Source organism: Eupeodes corollae, chromosome 1 (genome assembly GCF_945859685.1).
Source record: "Eupeodes corollae chromosome 1, idEupCoro1.1, whole genome shotgun sequence".
Taxonomy (NCBI): Eukaryota; Metazoa; Arthropoda; class Insecta; order Diptera; family Syrphidae; genus Eupeodes; species Eupeodes corollae.
This window is the reverse complement of record NC_079147.1, coordinates 1,636,138-1,660,125: the sequence shown is the minus strand read 5'-3', so window position 1 is coordinate 1,660,125 and position 23,988 is coordinate 1,636,138. Positions and strand designations below refer to the sequence as shown.

At 32.2% G+C, this 23,988-nt stretch overlaps 2 protein-coding genes across 7 annotated transcripts in view; one reads left to right on the top strand and one right to left on the bottom strand.

The window, feature by feature from the left end:
- The window catches only part of LOC129943074 (neurexin-1), a 90,435-nt gene that overhangs the window by 34,312 nt on the left and 32,135 nt on the right, over positions 1–23,988 (top strand). For 3 of the 6 annotated variants that reach the window (XM_056052290.1, XM_056052288.1, XM_056052287.1), the window contains exons 4-11: positions 16,074–16,127; positions 17,764–17,902; positions 21,437–21,586; positions 22,945–23,105; positions 23,180–23,206; positions 23,404–23,562; positions 23,630–23,782; positions 23,844–23,960. In XM_056052290.1, the coding sequence (XP_055908265.1) occupies positions 16,074–16,127; positions 17,764–17,902; positions 21,437–21,586; positions 22,945–23,105; positions 23,180–23,206; positions 23,404–23,562; positions 23,630–23,782; positions 23,844–23,960 (960 nt within the window). Of the gene's footprint in view, positions 1–16,073; positions 16,140–17,763; positions 17,903–21,436; positions 21,587–22,944; positions 23,106–23,179; positions 23,207–23,403; positions 23,563–23,629; positions 23,783–23,843; positions 23,961–23,988 lie in introns of all 6 variants that reach the window. The other 3 variants (XM_056052289.1, XM_056052286.1, XM_056052285.1) reach the window with 1 other exon arrangement.
- LOC129943075 (glutathione S-transferase 1-1-like) lies at positions 1,935–3,538 on the bottom strand. Its single transcript, XM_056052291.1, has 4 exons — positions 3,381–3,538; positions 2,874–3,017; positions 2,730–2,804; positions 1,935–2,667 (listed from the first exon to the last, which is right to left on the bottom strand). The coding sequence occupies exons 2-4, from the start codon at positions 3,012–3,014 to the stop codon at positions 2,212–2,214; spliced, it is 672 nt and encodes a 223-aa protein (XP_055908266.1). The 5' UTR covers positions 3,015–3,017; positions 3,381–3,538; the 3' UTR covers positions 1,935–2,211.

Sequence of the window (23,988 nt, the reverse complement as noted above, 5' to 3'; positions counted from 1 at the left end):
ATTTTAATTTCATTAACGTAAATTAAAACAGATGAGTGTTTTATAATAAAAGGTAAGTCGTTACCGTACAAAATAAACAGTAAAGGACCTAAGTGGCTACCTTGTGGTAGGTACGCCAGAGTTGATATAAAAATATGATGACCGCTCATTCCTAAAAATTAAGCTGTATCTATTATATAAGTACGACGAAACCCAACTAACAAATTTATAATATATATAATATATTATAATATATAATAAGATATAAGAGGGTACACATCTGTACCAGGGCTATAACAAACATCAAGTTCTAAGGCTTTGCCAACAAGTTCATCTTCAGAGATCCAAAAAATAATTGAATTCAAATGAGGGAAATTTTGTGAAAGGGCAAATGACTCAGGCGTTTGACAGGAGCTCGCTACTTCGATAGCATCTTTGAAAAAATTTGCAAACATATTTGAAATTTGTTCAGAGTCGTACCTAAGTTCGTTGTTGAAAGACATGCTGTTTTAATACCTGTCAGTATTTCTCTTGCTATTAACAAAGCCCCAAAAGTTTTTTGGGTTTTTGAGTATTTAAATAAAGTCATTATAAAGAATATCTGAATAGTCAATACACATATTTCATAGCTCATTGTATATTACCAAGTCCTTATCAGCTTTTGTTTTATTATATTTAATCCAGGCCTTGTTTTTTTTTAAATTTTTTAAGTTTTTTAGGCAAGAGTCAAACCATGGAGGAGATTTAGAAATATTGCGCTGTTTTCCCAACTGTGTGATCGCATAAAAAAAAGTTAAAGAGAACATAGTAGAATTTATAGCACATAGTATTAATGTCACAGTTCCAAAACAAATGATTAGTGCACATGAGGAATGACCGTCAATTGTCAAGAATTCGTTGGTAGAGGACATGTTAATAGGAGACACATAGATAGTTCTCATTCGTTTGTTTAGTCCAGATCAAGTTTGGAAGATTGAAATCTCCTAAGACTAGTAACTCGTATGCAATTAATTAAGTTTTCATAAACGTTGGAGAGCTTGCAGGTATATATGTGGCGATAATGTATAGTAGTCCTGTATCAAGCAATTTATCACGGTAAGCTAAAGTCCACCAATTTTTAGAAAAATTCAACTAACAACGTTTTTAATAAAACATAAAAAACCTATAAACCTTTTGAGCAATACTAATCGACAGTTATCAGTGTGTTCTTAATTAATTTACTTTACTCCTCAAAAAATGTAATATAAGAGGGGCTTTCTCATATTTACTTTATGACAAATCCTAATTTCTACATTTGCATTAATAAAATAAGCAAAGCACGAAATTGTAAACAGCACATCGCATAATGATTTTGGAAAGTGGGGTAAATTTTTATTTTTAACGACAGTTCAATAAAACTTCCCAGTAACCCAGTTAAAAATCCGATGAAACCCTTTAGAAACCACAAAAGGGGGTTTTAAAATTTTCAAACTCCTAGCATAATCCAATACTTGCCAACTATTTATTATTATTTAGTTGTTTAATTTTATATTAAACCATCCGTTCTGTGAACCATTACAACTTGAAAATTAACATCTCTGTACATAATTTTCTAATAAAAATGAATGAATCATGTAGCGTAGTCCGAAGATGGCCAGGGTCTAGTGACTTACAACTCTCCATCATTCCTGAGTGCGAGTCATTCAATTAACATACCAAATCCAAACGGCTACTTTGAGAATGCACTTTTCTAGAGAAGAATTACTCTTGGAAAATTTGTCAATTCTTTGCAAGAGCCAGTACCCCATACAAAACATAAGGTGTCGGCAGATACTGATATCAGAAACTATTTTTTGAAAAACTTGGTTACTTTTTTAAAGATATGATCAAATTAAATTGTTTTAACTAAAGTGCCAATAGATAAAACCTTGTACAACTTATTTTGAAAAAGTTTCTTTGTTAAGGAAGCCAATATCTAAAATATTAAGTTTCTAGATAAATTTTAATGTGAATATTGTCAAAACGTGTTCGTTTCCTTTTCAAATAACTGTTTACACTTTTGAATGCTTTCAAAATTTTAAATTGACTATAATATAAAATAAATGATAGTTCAGTGATCTTACAGTTTTTTTATTCTCAGACAACAACATATTCTACATATTTATACAAAATTCAAAAAGCCTGTTGAATATTTTGTATATGCCAACAGAGTTATTTCATATCATCCACCATTCTATGCTCAAGACGTTTATCTTATTCAAATTTTAAAATCGGTGATGGAAGATTTCTTTCGATCCAGTCTAACTGAATTAAACCAACATTTCCAACTTCCCATAACTCTGGGTATTCCTGTTTGAATGTTTCGTACCATTTTTTGATTAATGGATAAGCCGACAGATCAAACTTGGCTGACTCAAGGCATAATGTAGATGCGATTAGAGCAAAATCAGCAACCGTTAATTTATCTCCGGCAGCATATTTGGTGTTTGCACGTTCTAGATAAATTTCAAAGACATTTAATGAGTTTTCGACTTTCTTCAGAAGTTCGGGAGTTCTTTCGGCATCGTATAATTTTGTTCCCATTGTGTAGATTCCAATAGTCGTGAAATAATAACCCATGTTAAAACACAATCTCTGATTGACAATTGCACGAGCAACAGGATCTTTTGGGTAAAGGGGGCTATCAGGAGCGTACTTGTTGCACAAATACTGAAAATGAAAAATTAAATTAATAAACCATAATATTTTATTGGTTAATTCAGTGTACTTACAATTATAATAGCGATTGTTTCCTGTAAGTAGAATCCATTGTCGTCTATGGCAGGAATTTCCTTTTGAGGATTTATCTGAAGGAAGATATTTTACGATGTGAATATATTGGGTTTATAATTGGTTTTATTTATGCTAAAAATTACCAAAGCAAACGACTCGGTCTTCTGTTGTCCCAAACGGCAACTGGTACTAATAAGCTCATAGGGAATGTCCAAGGCTTTCATGGTCATGATAACAGCAATAGTGCGTGGTCCATCGGACAAACCGTATAATTTGATTGCCATGTTCTAAAAAACAAAAATTAATTTGTGTTTGTATAAAACCACTTCTGACCATTTTATACAATAGAAAAAAGAGCAAAATAATCGACTAACATAAAACCCTCTTAGTTTGTGAAATTATGCATATTTTGAAAGACTTGATTTACAAAAATCTCACAGCAAATCGACGTATAAATTCAAATTTTCACATAATGGTTTCGTACAAGAACTAATTTTCTTTGTCTCTTGCAAATTTTAACATAGAGAAGATTGAAATATCAAGTTATACCAAACCTTTTTTGAGTTATTAGAAACTCTGGATTGAAAAAATGCGGAGAAGATTTTTTTGAATATATTTCTAATAGTCATTTAAAAGAAAAATTAACTTACGATTATTTATGCTTTCGGAAATATGATTTTTAGTTAGCACGTCTGTTTCACTCAATGCTTTTGAGAATACTGTTTCTTCGATGGAAATCACTTCAGAACAACAACTCTTAAATCCAGAAAACCAAATATTAAATATAAATAAGAGAAAAGAATGCGTATCAGTTTCGTCTAAAATACAAATGTACACATATACCTAAGAAACATATTAAAATAAAAACTTATTATAATTTACTATATGGATTGAAATTATCTTTTCTTCCTAATTGCCTTAAGGATCATCAACCCACATGGATTTATTTTTAATTATTTTTTTATATACATATAAATCTGAGGTTAAAAGCACTCAATTTTTTAATCATATTCGAACATTAATTATTCGATTGAACTTTTGACACTTAATGATTAAAATAGTCTTTGTTTGTTTTCGTGCCAATTTATTTATCAATGCAACTTCATTTCAGGGAGGGTAGTAATTTATTTGTACCTATGGATGCTGTGTGAAGGAAATTATCTCTTTTACTCGTAGGAACATTTTATTGAAATTCCTGCTAAGATTGGTTTACCTTACTACTCCTTTTAAAATTTCTTTAAAACGAAAAATCATCACATGGGATAATATGTTTTCCGATGTATTTTCAGGAGCGTTGTCTCTAACTATATAAATTCCTTTTCAAACATTTTTGTAACAAGCACATTTGAGAAAATACGAGCTGCAATACTCACGTAATAGATAGATAGATAGATAGATAAGTTCTTTATTTTTTCAATTTTTTTTATAAGTACAATATTTCATGATAAAAGATATACAAAGCATGGCTATATAAGCCGTCTGCCGGGAAAAAAAAAACTAATTAAATAAACAACCAAAAAAAGTACAATTTGAGTAAAAAGAGAGAATATTTCACAAAATAAGTTTCATAGTTAAAAAAAAAGAAAATGTAAATATAAATATAAATATTAAAGAAAACAATTTTTTTTTTAAATTATTATTTTTATAATGTGACTTTTAGTTTAGTCAAAACAAAGGAAAAAAAAAAGAAAACATTGAAACATATGAAATAATGTTCACCATTAAAGTATATTTTGATATATATATATAGTATAAAGCGAGCAATAACAGGTATTTATAAGTTTAATAAAAAATGTGACTTTTAGTTTAGTCAAAACAAAAAAAATTAAGGAAAAAAGAAAAATATTGGTAATGGGCTTTTAGTTTAGCTAAAACAGATAATGGTTTGTAAGTGAGAAAAAAAAAGCAAAAAGATTGGAAAAGAACTGTATATTTCTCAAGTTTTTTTTTTTTTTTTTAATTTTAAGGACTTTTAATTTGGTTAAAAACAAAAAAAAAAGAAAGGAGAAGATACAATCACATTAACATCGTCTTACAACTTAAAACAAACTCAAACACTCGTTTCGATATTTTCGTGCATGTGAGACATAGCGTATAAGAGGCTTCCAGCCACGATCTCCGTTTAGTACACTGACACATTCCTCTTGAGAAAGAAAACTAGAATAAAAGTAGAGCCTTCGGATTGCCTGTAATATTGGACAAAGTGCTAAAAAATGCAAAACATCTTCGTTTTGACCAAGGTTGCAAAGAGAGCACACAGGGTTTAAGTCTGTTCTATGTGGTCTGTAATTCAAATCGAGCATTTCCGTTCTTATCTTGAAGATCAAGCTCATTTCAGAAACTGTAAACTCTTCTCTAAAATAGTTTCTTTCACCAAGTTTCAGATTAAGTTGTCTGTATATATTCCTCGATGTTGATGCAATCCCTCTCGCAACACAAAGCCTATACATCGAGTCATCTATAACAGAGATACATTCATATAATGCATTTTTTATTGCTTCCACATTGTCCACTGGCAATGATATTGAAAGGTTATGTGCTACAGCAAGATCATACCAATTTTTGACCGGACTATATCCACAATTAAAACAAATTTTAAGGAGTCTTTTTTGCAAGTTTTGGTCAGATCGCTTCATAACTCTGATCATAAAATCGGCGTTAGCCTTTAAGTTTTTCAAGAAAATTTGAGGTAAGCCGGTCTCTAGGTGGATAGCATAATTAGGAGTGTTAATAGGTAACCTAAAAATTCGCTTGAAAAAATACCTCTGTATATTTTCCATTTCCTCCAACTGTTCGAAACCATATACTTCATTACCATAGCAAAAACAAGTATTCACGGTGGCATTGAAGGCTTTGAATTTTGAGATTGGATCTACGAGTTTATTTGCGAAGAACTGGGACCACATTGTATTTATTGCAATTTTTGCAGCGGTAGTTTTTTCTTTTATAAAGGTTTGAATTTTATACTCACGTAATAGTTCCACCTTGGTACTGCATGTACCCGTGGAGTGATGGGTAGTGCGTAGGACTATTAAAGTTTTTCAGAAGTTTTTAAGTAATTTATGAATGTATTTTAAGTGTGTTTAAGTTAATTAAAAAAATATAAGTAGTATAGTTTAATGTAAAGTTTCGCAGTATGAAGCCAATAAATAGGTTTTAGTTAAGTAAGCTAGTTTTATGAATTATGATAGTTTTAAGAATTATTTAATACAAATAAATTTAAAAAAGTGCGTATATTTCTCAACCCTCTTGCGAGGAAATGACAAATCCTCCATTCTCAGCTTAGCCGTTTAAATTTGGCATAAACATTTCAGTGTTTTGTTGGAAAATCTATCCATAGTATAGTAGGATTTTACACGAATAACAAAAACAATATCCGTAGTATGAATACTACCGATAAAAGTTAGAGTAGAATCTTACTACGGATGGGTTTTTGACATTAATACGAGTCTCGAATGTATGTTATGTGATTTCGTTCTAAAATGGTGGTACGATTGACATTGCATTTGTATATCGATGGCTGTGTTCGTTGAGTAGTTGTGCATTTGGAATCATGTGTTTTGCATTGGGCAAAAAATCAATCTGATACTGTTGATATTATTTAGTTTTGTTAAAAAAAATGGACTAACTGGGCTTATTTTGCAAGAGAAAACAATAGAAAATATATTTATGTTTTGCTATGTTTCCACCAAAGGTTTATCTCAGTTTAGATTAAATGCTCAAAAATCTTTTTGGTGTTTTCACCGCACAAAAAGATTTAAAAATGATAAAGTTTGACATCACTTTCTAAAATACAAATAGGGTTTCCATGTTTTCGATGTGTGAAGTGCAAGTGAGATAGTTTGATTCGTGTTAAACAATAAGAACTGATTAGTTCAGCACCATATAAGAATACCTACTGCATGTGAAACCAACTCCTCCATACAGGTTTTGCTTCACAACTTTTGACTCGACTCCGATCCTTGACGGGATACGAGTCGAATTAAGCTCATTTCAACTCGATTCAGGTATATAAAGAATTAAGGCGACCTTCAAGCGCGCTTCAACACTACCTACATGTTAATGTAGTACTCTACGAACAAACCCCTTCCTTAAAGCAATTGTTAAATGAACTTTTTCTTCAGTTTTACCAATTTTTAAATACAAAAATCTGACTACTGCGAATCGGTTTGTTGGCAATTTCTCACTGTACTATATATGGAATTCCAAAAAAACGTACATATTATTGGCACACAGAAATGGTGGAGGGTTTTAGTTCACTAAACACTGATTCTGTATGAGCGCCACTTAATTTATTTCATATATTTATTACGCAAGATTAAAACACGTATTAAGAAAAGAAAACATAAGACAGGGAATAAAACTAAAAGAAACTGGCTGAATATTATGGTAAGAATTTTACACTCAACGTACAGTCATGCATGAAAAAGCTTTCATTGCCAAATTAGTCGCAAAATAGAGACTTTAATGTATTCATCAGGTGACTTAATCTGTTATTAAGTCCAAATCATTAATTAAGTCTAGCTAAAAAACAAGTTCACCTTTTGAATATCTCTTTGTCTTTTCTTATTTGACAAATTGTATCCATATGTTTTAACTCTTAAAATACTATTAACTATGAATAATTGTTAATTGATTGTTAATTGATATTTTGAGAAAAAAAAAAGATCATTTCCCTTGTTTCATTTTCAAAACTACGGATTTATCAATTGGTTAAGTCATTTTAAACGTATCTCCCTTTAGACTTAAAAGATCTGCCCCATCTCTTTGACGTGAAGTTCCTGGAGCATTCAACACTGTAAAACCTCGGTATACAATTACAGTCAAATGAATTAATATGATCGATGTAGGATTTTGTTTTTTAAACGGTAAATTGCAAAGTTTATCCAAATTTGTTTGCGCACTCTATTTTTTTATTGTTTCAACAAATTAATATAACAAAAATAATGTTGACCATATATTTTCACTTTAAACAGTAATTTCTCAACTTCCCATAGGACATTTCTCGTTTCAAGGTTCCTAGAGACGAATTAGAAAGATGTCTTTGCGTGCGTATTCGTACGTTCGCGAATTGACAGTTTTTTTTACAAAAAATAAAAACCTAAAAGAAAATTTAATAAAAGTTGATAAAAATTGATTTTTGACTCAAATATCTTTTCAAAACTTTAAGATATTGGCTTTATACTACTTTTATCTTTTAAAAAATATTGTTGTCAACATTTATTAAAATTTTGAGAAAAACAATACTAAAATTGGGTAAACATTTACTTACGACTCAAATAGCTTTTAAAAATTAAAAATATTGTCTTCAAACACTTTATTTCACAGAAAATATTGTTTTGGATATTTACTAGTTTTTTTTATAAAAATCCAACAATAAGTTTTTTTCCAAAAAAAAAAAAAAATCTACAAAATATAGTAGACGAAAATCGCTCCACTCTCCCCTCCACTCGTTTCTACGTTTTTGAAATCATTACTGCTAATTTTATACACAGGCATCTTTGAGAAATGTTCCTATATATCTATTCAGGTAATATTAAACATATAAATTAAAAAATATACTGTTTTAAGTGAAAATATATGGTCAAACATATTTTTTTTAATAATTTGTTTAAACATGGAAAAAATGGAGTGCACACAAAAATGTTGGGTAAACATTGCAATTTATAGTTTAAAAAACAATATCCCACATCGGTCATATTAATTCATTCACTGTAACTGTAATCCGAGGTGAAACCCCCAGGCGCTCCACTATGAATGTCAAAAATATTTCTTTAAAAAATCACTATTTGTAGCTGAGTTTTATTTTCATCGAAGATTCGGTATAATTATTAAGTATACCCAAGGCAAACATTTGTACTGCCCCATGTAATATGGTGTGCGTTCAATCGCAAATTTTAAGCCTGTTTTATTTTAATTTTAAGAGTGTTCTCAAATTTGTATTTACAACAAAAGTGAGTTTTGTGAAATACAAAAACGGTTGCATTTTTAAGATCTTTAACAATTTTATTGTAAATTCCGACCTGCATATGGAATGGACTACAGATCTTTAATATCGGAAACACGTGCTAGTTGTTACACCACATAAAGAAAAAGTTGGCTGGCACTAAACATGTCACTTTTACTAAGATATAATTTTTGGTCTTAAAATGATTTGATTTAACATGCTTTCAGAAAAAAAAACTCTTTTTAATTTACCCACACCACAATTTGTCCTTAGTGCTCATAACTTTTTTTCAGTTTTTCTTTGAAAAAAGTGTTTTAACATACCGAAATAATTGTTCTGTTACTTAATTTAAATGTAGGTAGAAAATAGAACCATTCATGTGGAGCAATTTTTTAACTGTCGGCTTTTAGAACGACACCCACTCAAAATGAAAATAGAACGAATTATCTTGAAGGACACCCATGTCACAAACAAATTCCAATCATAAAATCGTTTTCTCTGATGTGCTGTCAAAAAATCTTTATATTTTCAAAAAAAAGTGCCTTTCCTTGCTCATTTCGTATATCTTCCACACAAGTTAAGGACATATTATACACACAGCTAGCATTTCAATGCCATCGACACTAATGATTATTATTATTATGATGGTTAAGATTGATATAAATCTACCCACGCATTAGCTATACGTTCCCTTCATAGTCCTTATAGTATAGAAGGACTATACACACAAAATCATAGAACACCCATAATTATCAGACATTAATCAGGAGCTTTATACTTAGTAAATGTTTGTCACTCCATCCATACATTTACTACAACTAGCCTGTTAAATGAGGTCGAAATAATTTGTAAATTCTTTTACTCCTTTTGATCTTCGTTTTGTGTTATTCTTTAGCAAAATATGTGTCATCCCGGTCACCTAATTTGGTTCTTTGCTATAACGAACGATTTATAATATAATATGGCTTCCTTATATCAGACAACATAAGATATTAAAGTTTTGCCAATGCCATAATTAAATGAGATATACAATACAATACGTATAGAATATGCAGTATAGATACTTTAACAAAAACTATAGATTTAAAAGTCCAGACTCTAGATATGAAAAACCATCATCTTAGCTCAGCATCACAACATGCATGTTGTTGCTGTTTTGTTGTGCCTGAAAGAGATGAGTGTCAAGAGCATCTTTCTTAAGTACATTCTTTCACATCATAGATTTTATGGCAAAATATTTAGGTGGTGCATGAAGAGTGCTCGGCTTGTGTGCTTTTGGGCCCAATCAACGTTCCATTTATACTTCCTTTCTATTATTATATCCTTCGAATAAAAATAGCAACAAAATAAAAGAAAGCAAAAATTGTATAAAAGGCGGAAAGATAAAACAAAAAACCTAGCCATAGGGTATTATTCTTCGTTCTATATACTCGTAAGTTGAGTATCTATGTCAAATTCGTTTTAGCCTTGAATATGTACATACAAACATATTCATATACATTATACAATATATACAAGATGTCTTTCGTGTCGGTCACCAAAGAAAACATATCTTATGACCATCATTAGAAAAGGGTACAAAAAAAGAGACTACTCTATACCTTATAAGGTTTATGTTCACATTGTGCACGGATTAAACAAATATTTTAAAGCAAAAAGGACCTTCTTAAAAAACGGTATTTGATACAAAAATATCATGAAAGAATAAGGACTGAGACGTGGTCATTTTACTGTATATCTAGTTTATGAAAAGTGAGGTGTGGGTGAAGTTTCAATTATATACATGTATCCAAAGGATTAATTGTAAGCAGTGTAAAATAGACTAAAAATCATACACTTTCACTCTTGAATATATACAGAAAACATTTTTGTCCAAAAGGTCTATTGACTTGACTCAACGCATCCTTGACTGGTCGTTTATGAAGTTTATTTTGTATAAATATTTTATGAGAAAACATTCATTCCAATTACTCAAACTGCAGTAACCCAGTTCAATTCAACCCGAAACTAAAGGATATTTGACGGTGAAAGATGTCTCACTATATGCTCGTACTTGGTCTAGATATGCCAAGATCATTTTAATGTTAGTTTAAAAGCAAATGTTATAATGGAAACTTATAGAGGGCATTCACTATATGAAAGAATATCAAAATTTAAAAAAGATTTCTTTTACTTACTTTAAAATTGTTAACCTCTATGAAATTAAACGACAGTTATAAAAGTTTTTTTACAAATCTATCAACTTCACAAAAAGGTGTTATCATCATTCGCTTTTCGAAATTTTTGCGAAATTAATTTGAATCTGATTTTCCTCTTCAATACGACAAGTTTGTTTAGGTCTGGATTGCTTATATTCACATCCCATTGGTTCAATGTTAAGATTTCGTTTTCAGATTTGGTATCTCATTCAATATTATTGGTACGGTGAAATAAAGCCAAGTCAAATTTCAAGAAGTGGTCTTGAGATTTTAGTTTTTAAAACTGAATTTTTTCGTTAAGTGAAACTATGAATTTTCCATCACTTAAGAAACTTTGTATAAGTTTAATTCTAAAGGTTGAATGCCCCTCAGGATGTTAAGACATCCTGTACACTATTGAAGTGTCGTGCGCCGATCGCATTGTGGTCAATCTGGTTGACAGTGCATTGGAAGACCGCTGTGGTTCATCCTCTCCCGAAAAAGGGAAAGGACAACTCCAACCCGTCAAATCTTCGGTCGATAAGTCTTCTTCCGAGCATCAGCAAAGTTTTCGAAAAGATCATTAATAGGGCTCTGACTAAGTGGGCTGCGAACAACAAAATAATTCCGGATAAACAGTTCGGGTTCAAGGCGGGTCATGACACAATTCATGCCGCGTCTAAACTCGTTTCTGATATCCAATGGAATAAATCAAAACAACAATGCACATCAGGTGCTGTTCTGGTTGATTTGGAAAAGGCCTTTGACACCGTATGGTTAGAGGGTCTTTACCTAAAACTGAGCAGGCTTGGCATAAGCAAGCCATTGTTGTATATACTTTATGATATGCTTAACGGTAGAAAGTTTGTTGTCAAAAGTGGCAATGTAACTTCTACTACAACATTCGCAATTAAAAATGGTCTTCAACAGGGAGCGGTGAATTCGCCGATTCTCTTCAGCATTTACACCAGCGATCTGATAGGTAGTCTTACAAAGGCAATTGCGTACGCCGACGATCTAATTGCGTACAGAACGGCCCGAAAGGTTGAGGTTATTAGAATTCTCTTGCAGCGTGATTTCGACAAGATTCAGCGATATTGCGACGACTGGAAACTGAAAATAAATGTCCAGAAGTCAGAGACAATTCTGTTCCGGACTCCGTTGGCTAGGGCCACGAGGGATACGTGTAAGAATTGGCGCAAGATGGTCATCGTTGATCTTCACGGGCAGCCATTGGCGAGCAAAAGTGTAGTGAAGTACCTCGGTATCTGGTTAGATCAGTATTTATATTTCGACAGACATATAAATGCTGCTCTGGTTAGATCAGTATTTATATTTCGACAGACATATAAATGCTGCTCTGACCAGGGCCAGAGGAGCCTTCGCTCTGACGAAACGACTGTTTTTTAGCAGTCGGCTTGACCCCAGAGTGAAGGTAATTTGCTACATGGCCCTCATACGGCCAATGATCGTTTATGGTTGTCCTGTGTGGTTCAACGTTGCCCCTTCCCAGATGGAGAAGTTTCGGGTGTTCGAGCGGCAGTGTTTACGACGCTGTACCGGCTTATATCGAACAGCCGAATCTTCTTATGTGCATTACTATTCCAACGAGGTCCTATACAACGGGGCTCGAATCAACAGAATTGACAATTTCGTGATAAAACTCGTTCGAGGTCACACTGCAAGAGCTATGTCTTCGACCAACAATTTAATTTTCGGGGCGTTCTATCCGAACGACGAGTATTTTGAAAGTGCACGCTTGAGCGGGTTCATTCCACCAGAGGCATTCCTCTTTTTAGACAAATGCGGTCTGATACAGGATAGATTGGCAGTTCCGTTAATCTACCACGTCAGACGAAGAACCGTGGATAGGCGACTCCTGTACAATCGGGACGTCATGGCACAAGGTGGAGCAGAGCTCCTTCGGTTCAGTAGGGCTGTGTCCGAACGGGACCGAACTGATAGGGTGAAGCAGGAGAACCAGTTTTGGTGGCTTCAATCGGCACTTGATATTGGGTAGTCGTGATGGGGTTTTAAGCCTTGGCCGGCTTACATACTTGTTTTATGTTTAGGGTTTAGTTTTAAGTAGAATAGGCATGGTGGCACGAAAAAAAAAAATTAAAAAAAAAAAATAAATAAAAAAAAAACAAAAAAAAAATTAAAAAAAAAAAAAAAACATTAAAAAAAAAAAACATTAAAAAAAAAAAAACATTAAAAAAAAAAATAAAAAAAATAAAAAAAAAAAAGACAACGAAATATGAAAAACAAAAATGTTAGATAGTTAGATTTGCTGCTGTGGTTGTTCTAGTTTTAAGTAGTTTATAGGTAGAATAGGTAGTTTAAGTTAGTTTTTAAGTTTTATTTAAGGACCTTATTTTAAGTAGTTTGTAAGTAAAAATAGATAAAAAAAAGTTATTGATATTAGTTTTTTCAAAATTTTCTAATAAAAACAAAACAAATAAAATTTAAATTGAAGTAAAATAGATCTTAAGGCCGAAAGGCATTAGTAATTAGTGTTATAGTTTAGCTTAGAGTGTCCGTATGGGACCATTAAGTTAGTTGTAAGTTATGGATAATTAGGCTAGTTTTATGAATTTTTGTCTAGCTTTAAGATAGGTTTAAGATTGAATAAATAAAAATGAATTTCAAAAAAAAAAAAAAAAAAAATCTGGTTGACAGTTGATTGATCAGGATGTGTGAATTGTGTGCTAGCTACCAGAACGCCACGCCCGCAGTGAAATCGATAGGAATCCGTTGTCGGAGGTAGTGTTATGCAGGCTGTATCTCCCGATTGTGCCACCAAAGATGTCTTTTCTTTCTAGCTTGGCGTTAAAATTTCCTTAGACAATTTTAATGCCATAGCCAGGGCACTGCTCATATGTCTTGTACAAGAGCTCGAAGAATATGTCTTTGGTGTCTTCATCTTTCTCCTCTGTTGGGGCAGGTGCACCTTAAGGATTATGTTGGCGAATTTAGCCTTGATGCGGATTGTAGTGATGCGCTCGCTCACACTGTTGAAACTCAGGACTTTTTGATTGAGTCTAGTTCCAATAAAAAATCGCCACCAAAATAGATTCTGTCGCCGTATTTTACATCGCAGTCTTTTAGTTTGCGTTGGCCCGATACATCCCATCGCAATTCTTGGATGGCGGTACTATCTGTCTTGCAGCAGCTAAGGGCTTCCGCTAATTGTTAGGCTGCATGTGGTTTGTTTAGGGACCTTACATTCCACGTACAAATCCGAAGTTCGTTGTCCTTATTTCGTTGGCTTGGGTTGTCAACAGTGAATCCGTCCGTATCCGAGGCTGGTTGGTGCTTCGCAACTTAGGTATTTTTACGTGGTCAGAAAGATTCCCCGACGGCACAACCCCAAACCTGGTGGGCCAGATCCTTAGTATACTAACAAGGACGGGAAGCCGGATAAACCGCTCCTTTTAGACCTGGACTCAGAATATGTTGTAGATGCCCTATAAGGTAGTCACAAAGTAGCTCAACCTTTCTAGAATTGTAGATGCCACCGTTGATTCCATCTCAGGCATTCCTGCGCTGCCGTCTTCATAAGTTGAGGGGCAAAAGTGGAAACACCTTCCCTCCCCCTCCTTCATTTACTACCGAAACAATTTTCCACTGGGATTAGAACCCAATCTCCAGTTGATGTACTATGCACCCCATGTTGACAGCGGGAGATGAGTTTAGGAGTGTATAGACAGAGGTGGGCTTCCGATAACCTGTGCCAATTTCGTCTTAACATATTTCTTGATTTAATGTGATCCAAAATGGCACGAGAGAGAATAACAGTTCGTTTTTTATTGTTTTCTTGGAAACTAAAACATTAATCAAATCAAATCAAATGGGGTGGCGCAACAGTCCGTTGTGAACCAGGGCCTAGTGACTTACAACTCTCAACCATTCCTGTGTGCGAGTACTGTTGTCAGGAATGGAAGGGACCTACAATTGTATGCCGAATCCGAACGGCTAGTTTTTGAGAAAGCACTTTTTCATGACAAGAATTACTCTTGAAGGATTTGTCAATTCCTCGCAAGAGGCAGTACCCGCGAAATTTTTTTTTTTTTTTTTTTTTAAATTAAGGTGGCACAGGCAGGGATTGAACCCAAGAACCCTTGCATGACAGTCCAACGCACTAACCATCATGCCACGGGTACTACACTAAAACATTAATACCATCTAAAATACTTTTTTTTAAATAATCAACATAGACGTCAATATCTTCACAAAATTCAATTCAATTTAAAGTTTTACTTACTTTTGAATTTAAATAAAAACGATATGTGTAAGTTCCAATTGGCTTTCTTAAAATCTAAATATGGCACATTTAATAAACTTGATGATCCGAACTTTGAGCATTTGCATAAGTAGGGGTCGTAAAGCAATTCGGAACGTTTGCAATTAAAAAAACCTATTATAGATGGTAAAGCTATAATACGGGCAATAATATACATAAGTTGAAGCGTTTGGAAACATGATTGGGAATTGAAACAGTTGTCGGTCAGAAACACATGTTTTTTTATTTTTAAGGAAAAGCTTACTTCGTTTTCATGCTGTATGGGTACTCTAGTTTCCCCTTATAAGTTTTTCCCATTATTTTTTAGCTAATTTTTGTTTGTTTTGTTATATTGTTTACACTTTTGTTAAAACTAGTTATTTTGTTCCCACCAGAAAAAGATATACAAACTTGACCATCAAAATGTATTTTAAGAAATTGTAATATAAAAAGTTTATTTAGGTAACAAGTTTATTTGATTCCAAACGTTATTTTATTTTATTTATAATTAAGTTCTTTTTTGTACAAATATATATGAATGGAGTCAATGCCCATTGGCTTCTCGAATATGAATGCCTTCATCTTCGTTCTTTTACATGAAGTTGGCTGCGGCTATTTTTATATTTCCAATGAAGTTGGCAACAATTCTATAAAATAAGGTGTAGCTTCAATCGTTGAAGTGCAAACCAAGTATAATGGTCTTCTTACACTTGGTCTCTTCAATTTATTATACTACAAAATATTATTATAAAGTCTCAGTGAGATTTTATAAGGTAGAATTGGCCAATTTGGTTGAGTTTTGGAATCAAAATGAGATCCATTGAACTATTAAATCTGACTAATACCACAATTTTAAGATTATTAACCTTTTTAAAATAAATAAGTATGTTAAATTATCAACAGTTTTAAAACAACATTTTTTATTTTCTTATTTCAGTGTGGTGATGGACCTTGTGATCACTCTGAATTGCCCAGAGAGAAGGTCACGCGGGTACGTAATTATGTATGTATTCAACATGTTATTAAATATTCTTTTGCACCACACCAAAAGCACAGATATTGCTCCTTAATTCACTTTTTGCTCCTAATTACACACTTCCGCTCTAATGCCTATAAGTAAATATAATATCTTGTGGTTTGTATGAAGCAAATAAAAATAAAAAAAAACGAATTTAACTAAGCCCTCATTATTATAATAAAATCAAAGGTACTTTCATCTGAAAGATTATCACAACATTTTAAAATTTGTATCCATCATTTAAGAATTTATCAAAATATAATCATAATCTTAAGAATTAAAACCAGTATTAAATTTTTCAAAGCATCACAATAAAGTATATACAATATTAAAAACTAATAAGTCATGTAACATCAGTTGACGTTGGCTATTGAGTTTAAACATGCCCGAAAACTCAAAACACAGTTCAAAAACCTTGTCATGTGTTTGGAATGAAACTGCTTGCCACAATTATTGCTTTTTCTTATTCCACTTCAAAACTTTAAATAATTAAAACCTTGTTTTTTTTATTACTCTTTTTCATCTACATTTACGTACATGTGAGTTCCTAGGCTTGGGCTTGAACTGAAAACGTTTTGAGAGTATAAGCCATAATGAAAATAGTTGGCGCTTATTACTAGAATCGTAATCATTTTAAATTTGTTGATCAGTTTGGATATATCATTTGACATTTTATTAGATGGATTGACAAAAGTTTATAGTTGAAAATAAATGAGATATTGGCGATAGGCCTTATCATAATAAAATATATGCAATTAATGAAATTAATTAATCCAAGTTCCTTGAATGTTTCCAATTTGTTGCAAATCTAAAAATAGTTCAAATTAATGCTTGATGGAGCAAGAATATCATAACCAATTTATTACTAGCTTATTTAATAGAATTTTTCACATATTCATCAAGATAACGTGAAAGCACAAAAAATTCAGAAACATTTCTTAGAAGTAAAAATAAGATATTTTGAATAAATAATTTAAAAAAGTATAATCACTTTTTCCCAGTTGTTATCAATTCTGGATAAGGTGTTTTGAGTTGAACTTTGAAACACTGAGTTCACAATTAAGATCGTTAAGCTATTACAGTTGCTTTTTTAATCAATTCGAAATACAAATACAATACCTTTCGCGAAGTCAAAGAAACAGAATTTTCAGTTTATGGTCATAAACTTTACATTTGAACGGCTCCTAGGCCAATGTTTTAGGACTGTCTTATTATTTAAACACACGATCTACGAACAAAAGTAAAATATACCACAAACATTTTCGAATTTTAAACAAACTTTAACCATCGACAATACTTTCCAGCGACATTTTTCAACAAAAAATGTGTTCTTTTTGTTGTTTATATAACTTCAACAGTAGTTTTTTTTAACAATTAACATTTGAAATCTTTCAAACAAATTTTTCATGTTTCATTATTCTTAAGACATTAAAACAATTCATTACAAAAATACATTAAGTGTAGCAACTGATTATTTCTAACTGCAAATACATACAAATAATTTTAAAATAATGTAGCTTTCTGAACGCACAATATTTTTATAAATTTAATATAATCCAATTAATTTCCGAAACGAGAATAACTTTCTATTGTTTAATATTTTATAAAGGGCCTTCGTGGTGGTAATATGACTGACGCTTGTGAAAGAAATGATCCTTGCCAACATGGCGGTATATGCATATCAACAGATTCTGGTCCAATATGCGAATGCAGAAATTTAGAATTCGAAGGACAATACTGTGAAAAAGGTAATTGAATATTATAGGAAGTGTTTTATTTTAAAATCTTTAGCGTCAGATCTTACTCAACAGTATTACAGTATTAATATTTATCAACAACAACATAGGAACATAGGAAGGAAATTTTATATTTTTTCGACGTTACGATTTCGCAACAAATAATAACGTTTTTGACCTCATTTCGACTCGAGTATCTTGGCAACAATTAAAGATATTTCCTTCAAACTAATTTTATGTTTAAAAAATATTGTTTTCAACATTTGGTTAAATATTTAAAAAGAAATCCAATTGACAGTTTTTATAGCAAAAATAAGAATCTACAAAAAAATATTATACACAAAATTGGTAAAAACTGATGTTCTATTCGAATTTTTGTAGAATATATATTGGCTTTAAAATGTGTTGTTAACGTACAATAATGTTCGTAGCAAAAAATAAATGGTTATTGTTATTATAAAAAATATAAGCTTTCAAAAAGTTCTGCTAAAATTGGTAAAAAATATTTGTCGGCTAAGAATGTTGGGAATAAAAACAGATTTTGAGATGAGAATAATTTTATCGTATCCAAAATATCGTTCCTAACTTTTAGTTAATTTGTAGAAAAATTCAATTGCAAACATCAAAAAACTACTAAGAAACGGTTGCCGCCTTCCAAGGAAAAATATTGACTCCAAATTTTCGGAAATATATCACAAAAAATATTGTTATTATAATTATTTAAGAAAAATTGTCAGATGGGCATGAATGGGAAGTTATTAGTGTGGGTCGTGCCGAGCCTCTTTTATTTATTAATTAATTTTTATTTAATATTAAGTATATAGAATTCTATAACCAATTTTAGGGGTACGTACAATGGATACCTGACTTTGGTTTAAAATTAAGACTTCGTCCCATTTCAAAATCTTGTGAAAAATATGTAAGCTTAAACAATTTGTATGTAAATTCCTATCGAACAATCTAAAAACTATCGGTATTATTTCAGTATTTTTGCGAAAACTGGTCTAAGGGTTATTATGGATTTCAATCCATCAGCCTAGGTGAAATCAACCAGTATCTGCTGATTGGTCTTTGATATTGGTTAGATTAATCTTGTTATTTTAAACCAGTAGCGGGGCGGACACAATTTTTGTTTTGTTTTGTCACCAAACAAAAATATCGTCATGGATGGTGGTTATTCTTCTGCAGGGAACAAATAACATTTCGCCTGGTTTCATTTTTAGAGTTTTTAAGTTAATTGTTCAAGTTCCGTCTCTCCTACTCTACAGGTCTCTTAACGAGCGGATGAAAAATAGCATTTGTCCAGCCTGTCCCTAAAAAAGGCGAATCCTCCTCTCCCTCTAACTATAATCCAATAGCAATCACGTCCCTTCTTTCCAATGTCATGGAAAGGCTGATTAATTATCAGCTCAAGGAATATCTCGAAGAACGGAAGCTTCTTAATGATCGACAGTATGGCTTTCGTAGCAATAGGTCCACTGGTGATTTCATGGTTTATCTCACCGAACAGTGGAACAAATCTTTACATCGTTTTGGAGAAAGTAAGATTATTGCACTTGATATTTTAAAAGAATTTGATAGAGTTTGACACCAAGCTCTCTTATCGAATATGCGTGGTTTTGGTATTGATGAATCTTTTCTTAGTTGGATTAGAAATTACCTTTCTCACCGTTCAATACAAGTTCCAATTGCATGGTTCCAAGTCTGAAATTCCAAAAATAAATGCTGGTGTTCAGGGCTCCGTTTTGTCGACTTTTTGCCGACCCTTTTCCTTATATTTATAAATGATCTTATGTCTGCCACTTCTAATCCATTAAACTGTTTCGCTGACGACAGTACCCTCAGCTTCTCATACTCGTTTCTAGATTCACATCCTTGTCCTACGGGTGTGGAACTTAAACGGCAGCGTATGATAAGCACATTAAATTCTGATCTTGACAAAATTGGGGAATCAAAGCCAGTTGCATTTTTACCCCTTAAACAATTCAGCCGTGATACTCGCACTTCCAGAAATGCTCCTCAGGTTACCCTTGAACACAATTTCGAGCGTATTCTTTTTGGATTCTTTCTTTAATCGCACATCGAGAATGTGGAATGCTTTAGCCAACTCTGTTTTTCCCTCCCATTTTGATGTTCAGAACTTTAAGACCAATGTGCACCGGTATCTCCTTTTAATTCCTTTCCTTTTTTCCTAATGCTCGCACTGTGTTTAAATATAAACATATAAAGGGTACTAATAGCCCCTTTAGTGCCTGTAAATTATAAAAAAAAAGTAAGTTAATCGGAGCGTTCTGATCAATCTGCTCATAGCCTAGTCGAAGTTGAAAAAGCATAACGTCTTAAGTGAATTTTCATTTAGAAAACAAAATAAATTTCATAAATGAAGCACAAAACATTTTGGATATGTGCTGTACATAATATGTAATGTATGTCTTGAAAACAAAGAAAAATAGTCTTCTGTGTTTTCCTTTAAAATAAAAATACGAAAATAAATTTGTTTGAAAAGACCGACTGCATTAGTTTGTATCATTTCTTGTTGACGAACAAATGTTGGTTCACGTTCTTCAAAAGCATCAAAAGACCAATTCCAAAGTGGTTTACAAGAATTGCATCTTAAAGTCAAATAAATTTATATTGCAGTTAAAACCTTTTGAAAAAAATAAATCTTCTAAGACTCACGAGTACAAAAACACAATCTCGAGACATCTTATAGATCATCTTTTCGCTTTCGAAGACTCTCAGCAGTATTATTGTGTTTTGTGTATCGGCTTGCAAATACACAACTTGGGTGTTATTGCGTTTAATGTGCTTTGCATTTGTCCATCATCATTATGCTGCTTTTGTGCCGTTGCATTTATTTCCGGTTGTGTGTTTATACTTCATTATATTTGTTTAGGGTTGTTTTACGATGTCAGTAGTACTATTTACAACTCTTACGTTAAGGGTTCAAAATCCGATGATGACGGCATAAATGGGATTAAAACACATGCAAATAATGCTGCAAAGTCAGTCAGTGTGTGCTTAATAGTCACACACTAAAGCTAAAAGGAAACGGAAACAATGCCATATATTGTTATATGACTTGCTGTCAAGTTGTTTGAGTTTCTGTTTTCTGTTTCTATTTCTATTTCTATTTGGATGTGTTCTATATTTTTCGTTCGTTTGTCTTTCTCAAAGCTTTCTTTTTTTATTTTTGCCAACGAAGTGAAATTGTTTTAGGACATACTCTTATATACTCTTAATACACATGCTTATATACAAAGTAAATGTTTTCTCTTTTTCGTAGAACACATAAAATCTACTGTAAACATGGTGTAGGTTTGATGTGGAAACAAAAATATTGCTACATTACTTTAACTCCATAGAACTATATGTATTTTACATCTCATGAATAAGTCAATTTGGAACATTTTTAAGGATAATCAATAAAATGATAACCTTTTTTATCCTTTTTTTATTTTCCTCATTTTATTGTCTATTTATATACCCCTCATGGTTTTTATCTTTTGTGCTTCTTTTTCTTTTTTGTTTGTATGATACTCACAGAAAAAGCTCCTTCAGAAGCCACATTTCGAGGGACCCAATTTCTTTCCTATGATTTGGGGCAAACCGGAGCCGAGCCGATAGTAAGCGCACAAGATGCTATAACCCTATACTTTCGAACACGCCAGCCAAATGGACTTCTCTTTTATACAGGTAAGTTGAAGCTCCAACATAAAACAAAAGAATTTATTTTTAGACGGACGAATAAAAGAACTGCACGACTAAGAGGATACACGATATTATTATAATAAAAAGTATAAGAACAAAAAAGCTATACATATCTAGCTATGGAGGAATTCTTGGTTTATCTTTTCGTAAAGCAAGCTTGATACTCGTATGGTATGCATGTAGACGTTATGGATGCTCCTCAAGCGTCAAGCTACAGTAGAATCATATCAAAATGCCCGAAATGGACATTTTAAAATTCCAAAAGACACATAATATCAAATAAAAGAAATGGTTTTAAGTTTAACTAAGATATTATGATGAAAGAAAACATTTTTTTTACTAAGCACATTAGGTTTATAAAAAAAAGAAATACTTTTCAAGTTTAGAGGCAAGAAATAAGATTTTAATATTATTTAAGGTTCGTCAGAAACAAATTAATTTTGAGTTTATGGAGAGATTTAAATTATTTTCATAAAATAAAGGAAATTAAATTGTGCAATAAATCAAAATAGGTTATGCACTCCGAGAAAAACAACCTTTAGTTCTTATATTAAACTTGATCAGTTGGAAATTTGTTTTAATATTCGTGACGAACTTAACAATCTATTGATAAAAATTTTTTACTTAGCATCAGGTTCTGGTATTGATGGACAGTGGTTTTTTCTCTTTATGGTTTATGCATCCAACGTTTAAGGTTTTTGGCAAAAAAGGTAGACAAGTTTCAAATTTTGTAAGTAAATTAGTCAAACAGTTTCTCGGAAAATCTCCATGAAAATCTCTCAAACAAAAGTGAATGTTAGCTGATAAGTCCCCTTAATATTAGGACTATTTTTAAAATGCTAGAGACTTGCTTGTGTAAAGCATTTGTCGATACTACGTTTTCCGTGAGGAAAGATAGTACTTCTTTTACGGGCAGAAGTTCTGCGAGTAACACGTTACAGTTATAGGTTAAACTTCTCACCAGCTCCGCTAATTACTTAAGATCCGTAAGATGCAAATTGCTTCATTTGCTAGCTAAAAATACCACCTTGTTACAAAACACCCCGAGGAGGCTTGTAAAACATACGATAGAACCCAGTTTAAATGCTTCACCAATCAGACAAGAATCAGGACACATGCATAAGTATCAGTCAGAAAAATCAACAAATCGGGCTCCTGTACAAGTGAACTTGCAACCATTAACAAAATACATTTTATTTTTTGACACTATGTTTTTCTGAAAGATTACAACTTTTAACACTTAACATCTTTATTTGCTACAGCATCTCAGTTGTGCTAAAAACCATAATTTCAAAGAAATATCCCATTAGTTTAATGAATGTTTTTATTAATAATTTGCTTAGGACACGGCACCGACTATCTGAATTTAGCCCTAAGAGACGGGGGTGTTTCTTTAACAATGGGATTGGCAAATGGTAAACAGGAAATGCACATAAAGCCTTCTAAAGTACGATTCGATGATCATCAATGGCACAAAGTTACTGTTCATAGGAGAATTCAAGAGGTACGTTTTTCAAATTAAAATTTAAATAATATTAAAAACATAATACTAATTTCAAATTGTACATTCCTCTACAGATTTCGTCCATAACTAGTTTCTGCAGGGTTAGTATCATTTTATTTATATTTTAACTTAAACAATAAACAAATAGTCAATTCGGGTCAATTAAGCTATAAAATATATAAATTTAAAACAATTGATTCAAAGGCTACTAATTATTTTAGACTTCTATTTGTTTAGTGCACAAACAACGCTTTTTGGGTGTTTCTTTAATCGGTTATATCTTAACCATTTATTTTAGCTCGTAACTGTTGTTGATGACGTGTACACAGATCACTCCCACATTGCTGGTAAATTTACGATGCTCTCATCATCACGAGTTTACGTAGGTGGAGCTGTTAATCCAAGAGCACTTTTGGGTGCTCGAGTGCACAACAATTTTGTCGGATGTTTGCGAAAGGTTCGAAAAACGTTATATATTTTCCATTTCCACAAATAACTAAAATTTATGTTTATATTGTCAAAAGGTGGAATTTTCAGCCGATACTCTATGCTTGAACCTGATTGATTTGGCTAAAAGCGGTTCGAAACTTATTCAAATTGCTGGAAACCTAGAATATCAATGCCCACTTGGTGATCCTCAGGATCCTGTAACATTTACAACAAGAGAGTCTCATTTGGTAAGAATCAATAGTTCGTCAATTTCAACTACCGTATAAATTTTCTAAATAAATCTTAAAGGTTCTTCCACCATGGGAAACTGGAAAACAAAGTTCCATATCGTTCAAGTTTAGAACAAAAGAACCAAATGGACTTCTAATTCTTACAACTGGTTCACGGCCACCCAGAGCTAAAAATGTAAGTATACATTTTTAGGTTTTTCTTT

Excerpts from the sequence above, each read along its gene's own strand:
- LOC129943075 (XM_056052291.1), bottom strand. The coding sequence starts at position 3,014 with ATGGCAATCAAATTATACGGTTTGTCCGATGGACCACGCACTATTGCT. Across the intron at positions 2,805-2,873 it reads AGACCGAGTCGTTTGCTTTG|ATAAATCCTCAAAAGGAAAT; the intron begins GTAATTTTTAGC and ends ATCTTCCTTCAG. Across the intron at positions 2,668-2,729 it reads AAACAATCGCTATTATAATT|TATTTGTGCAACAAGTACGC; the intron begins GTAAGTACACTG and ends TTTCATTTTCAG.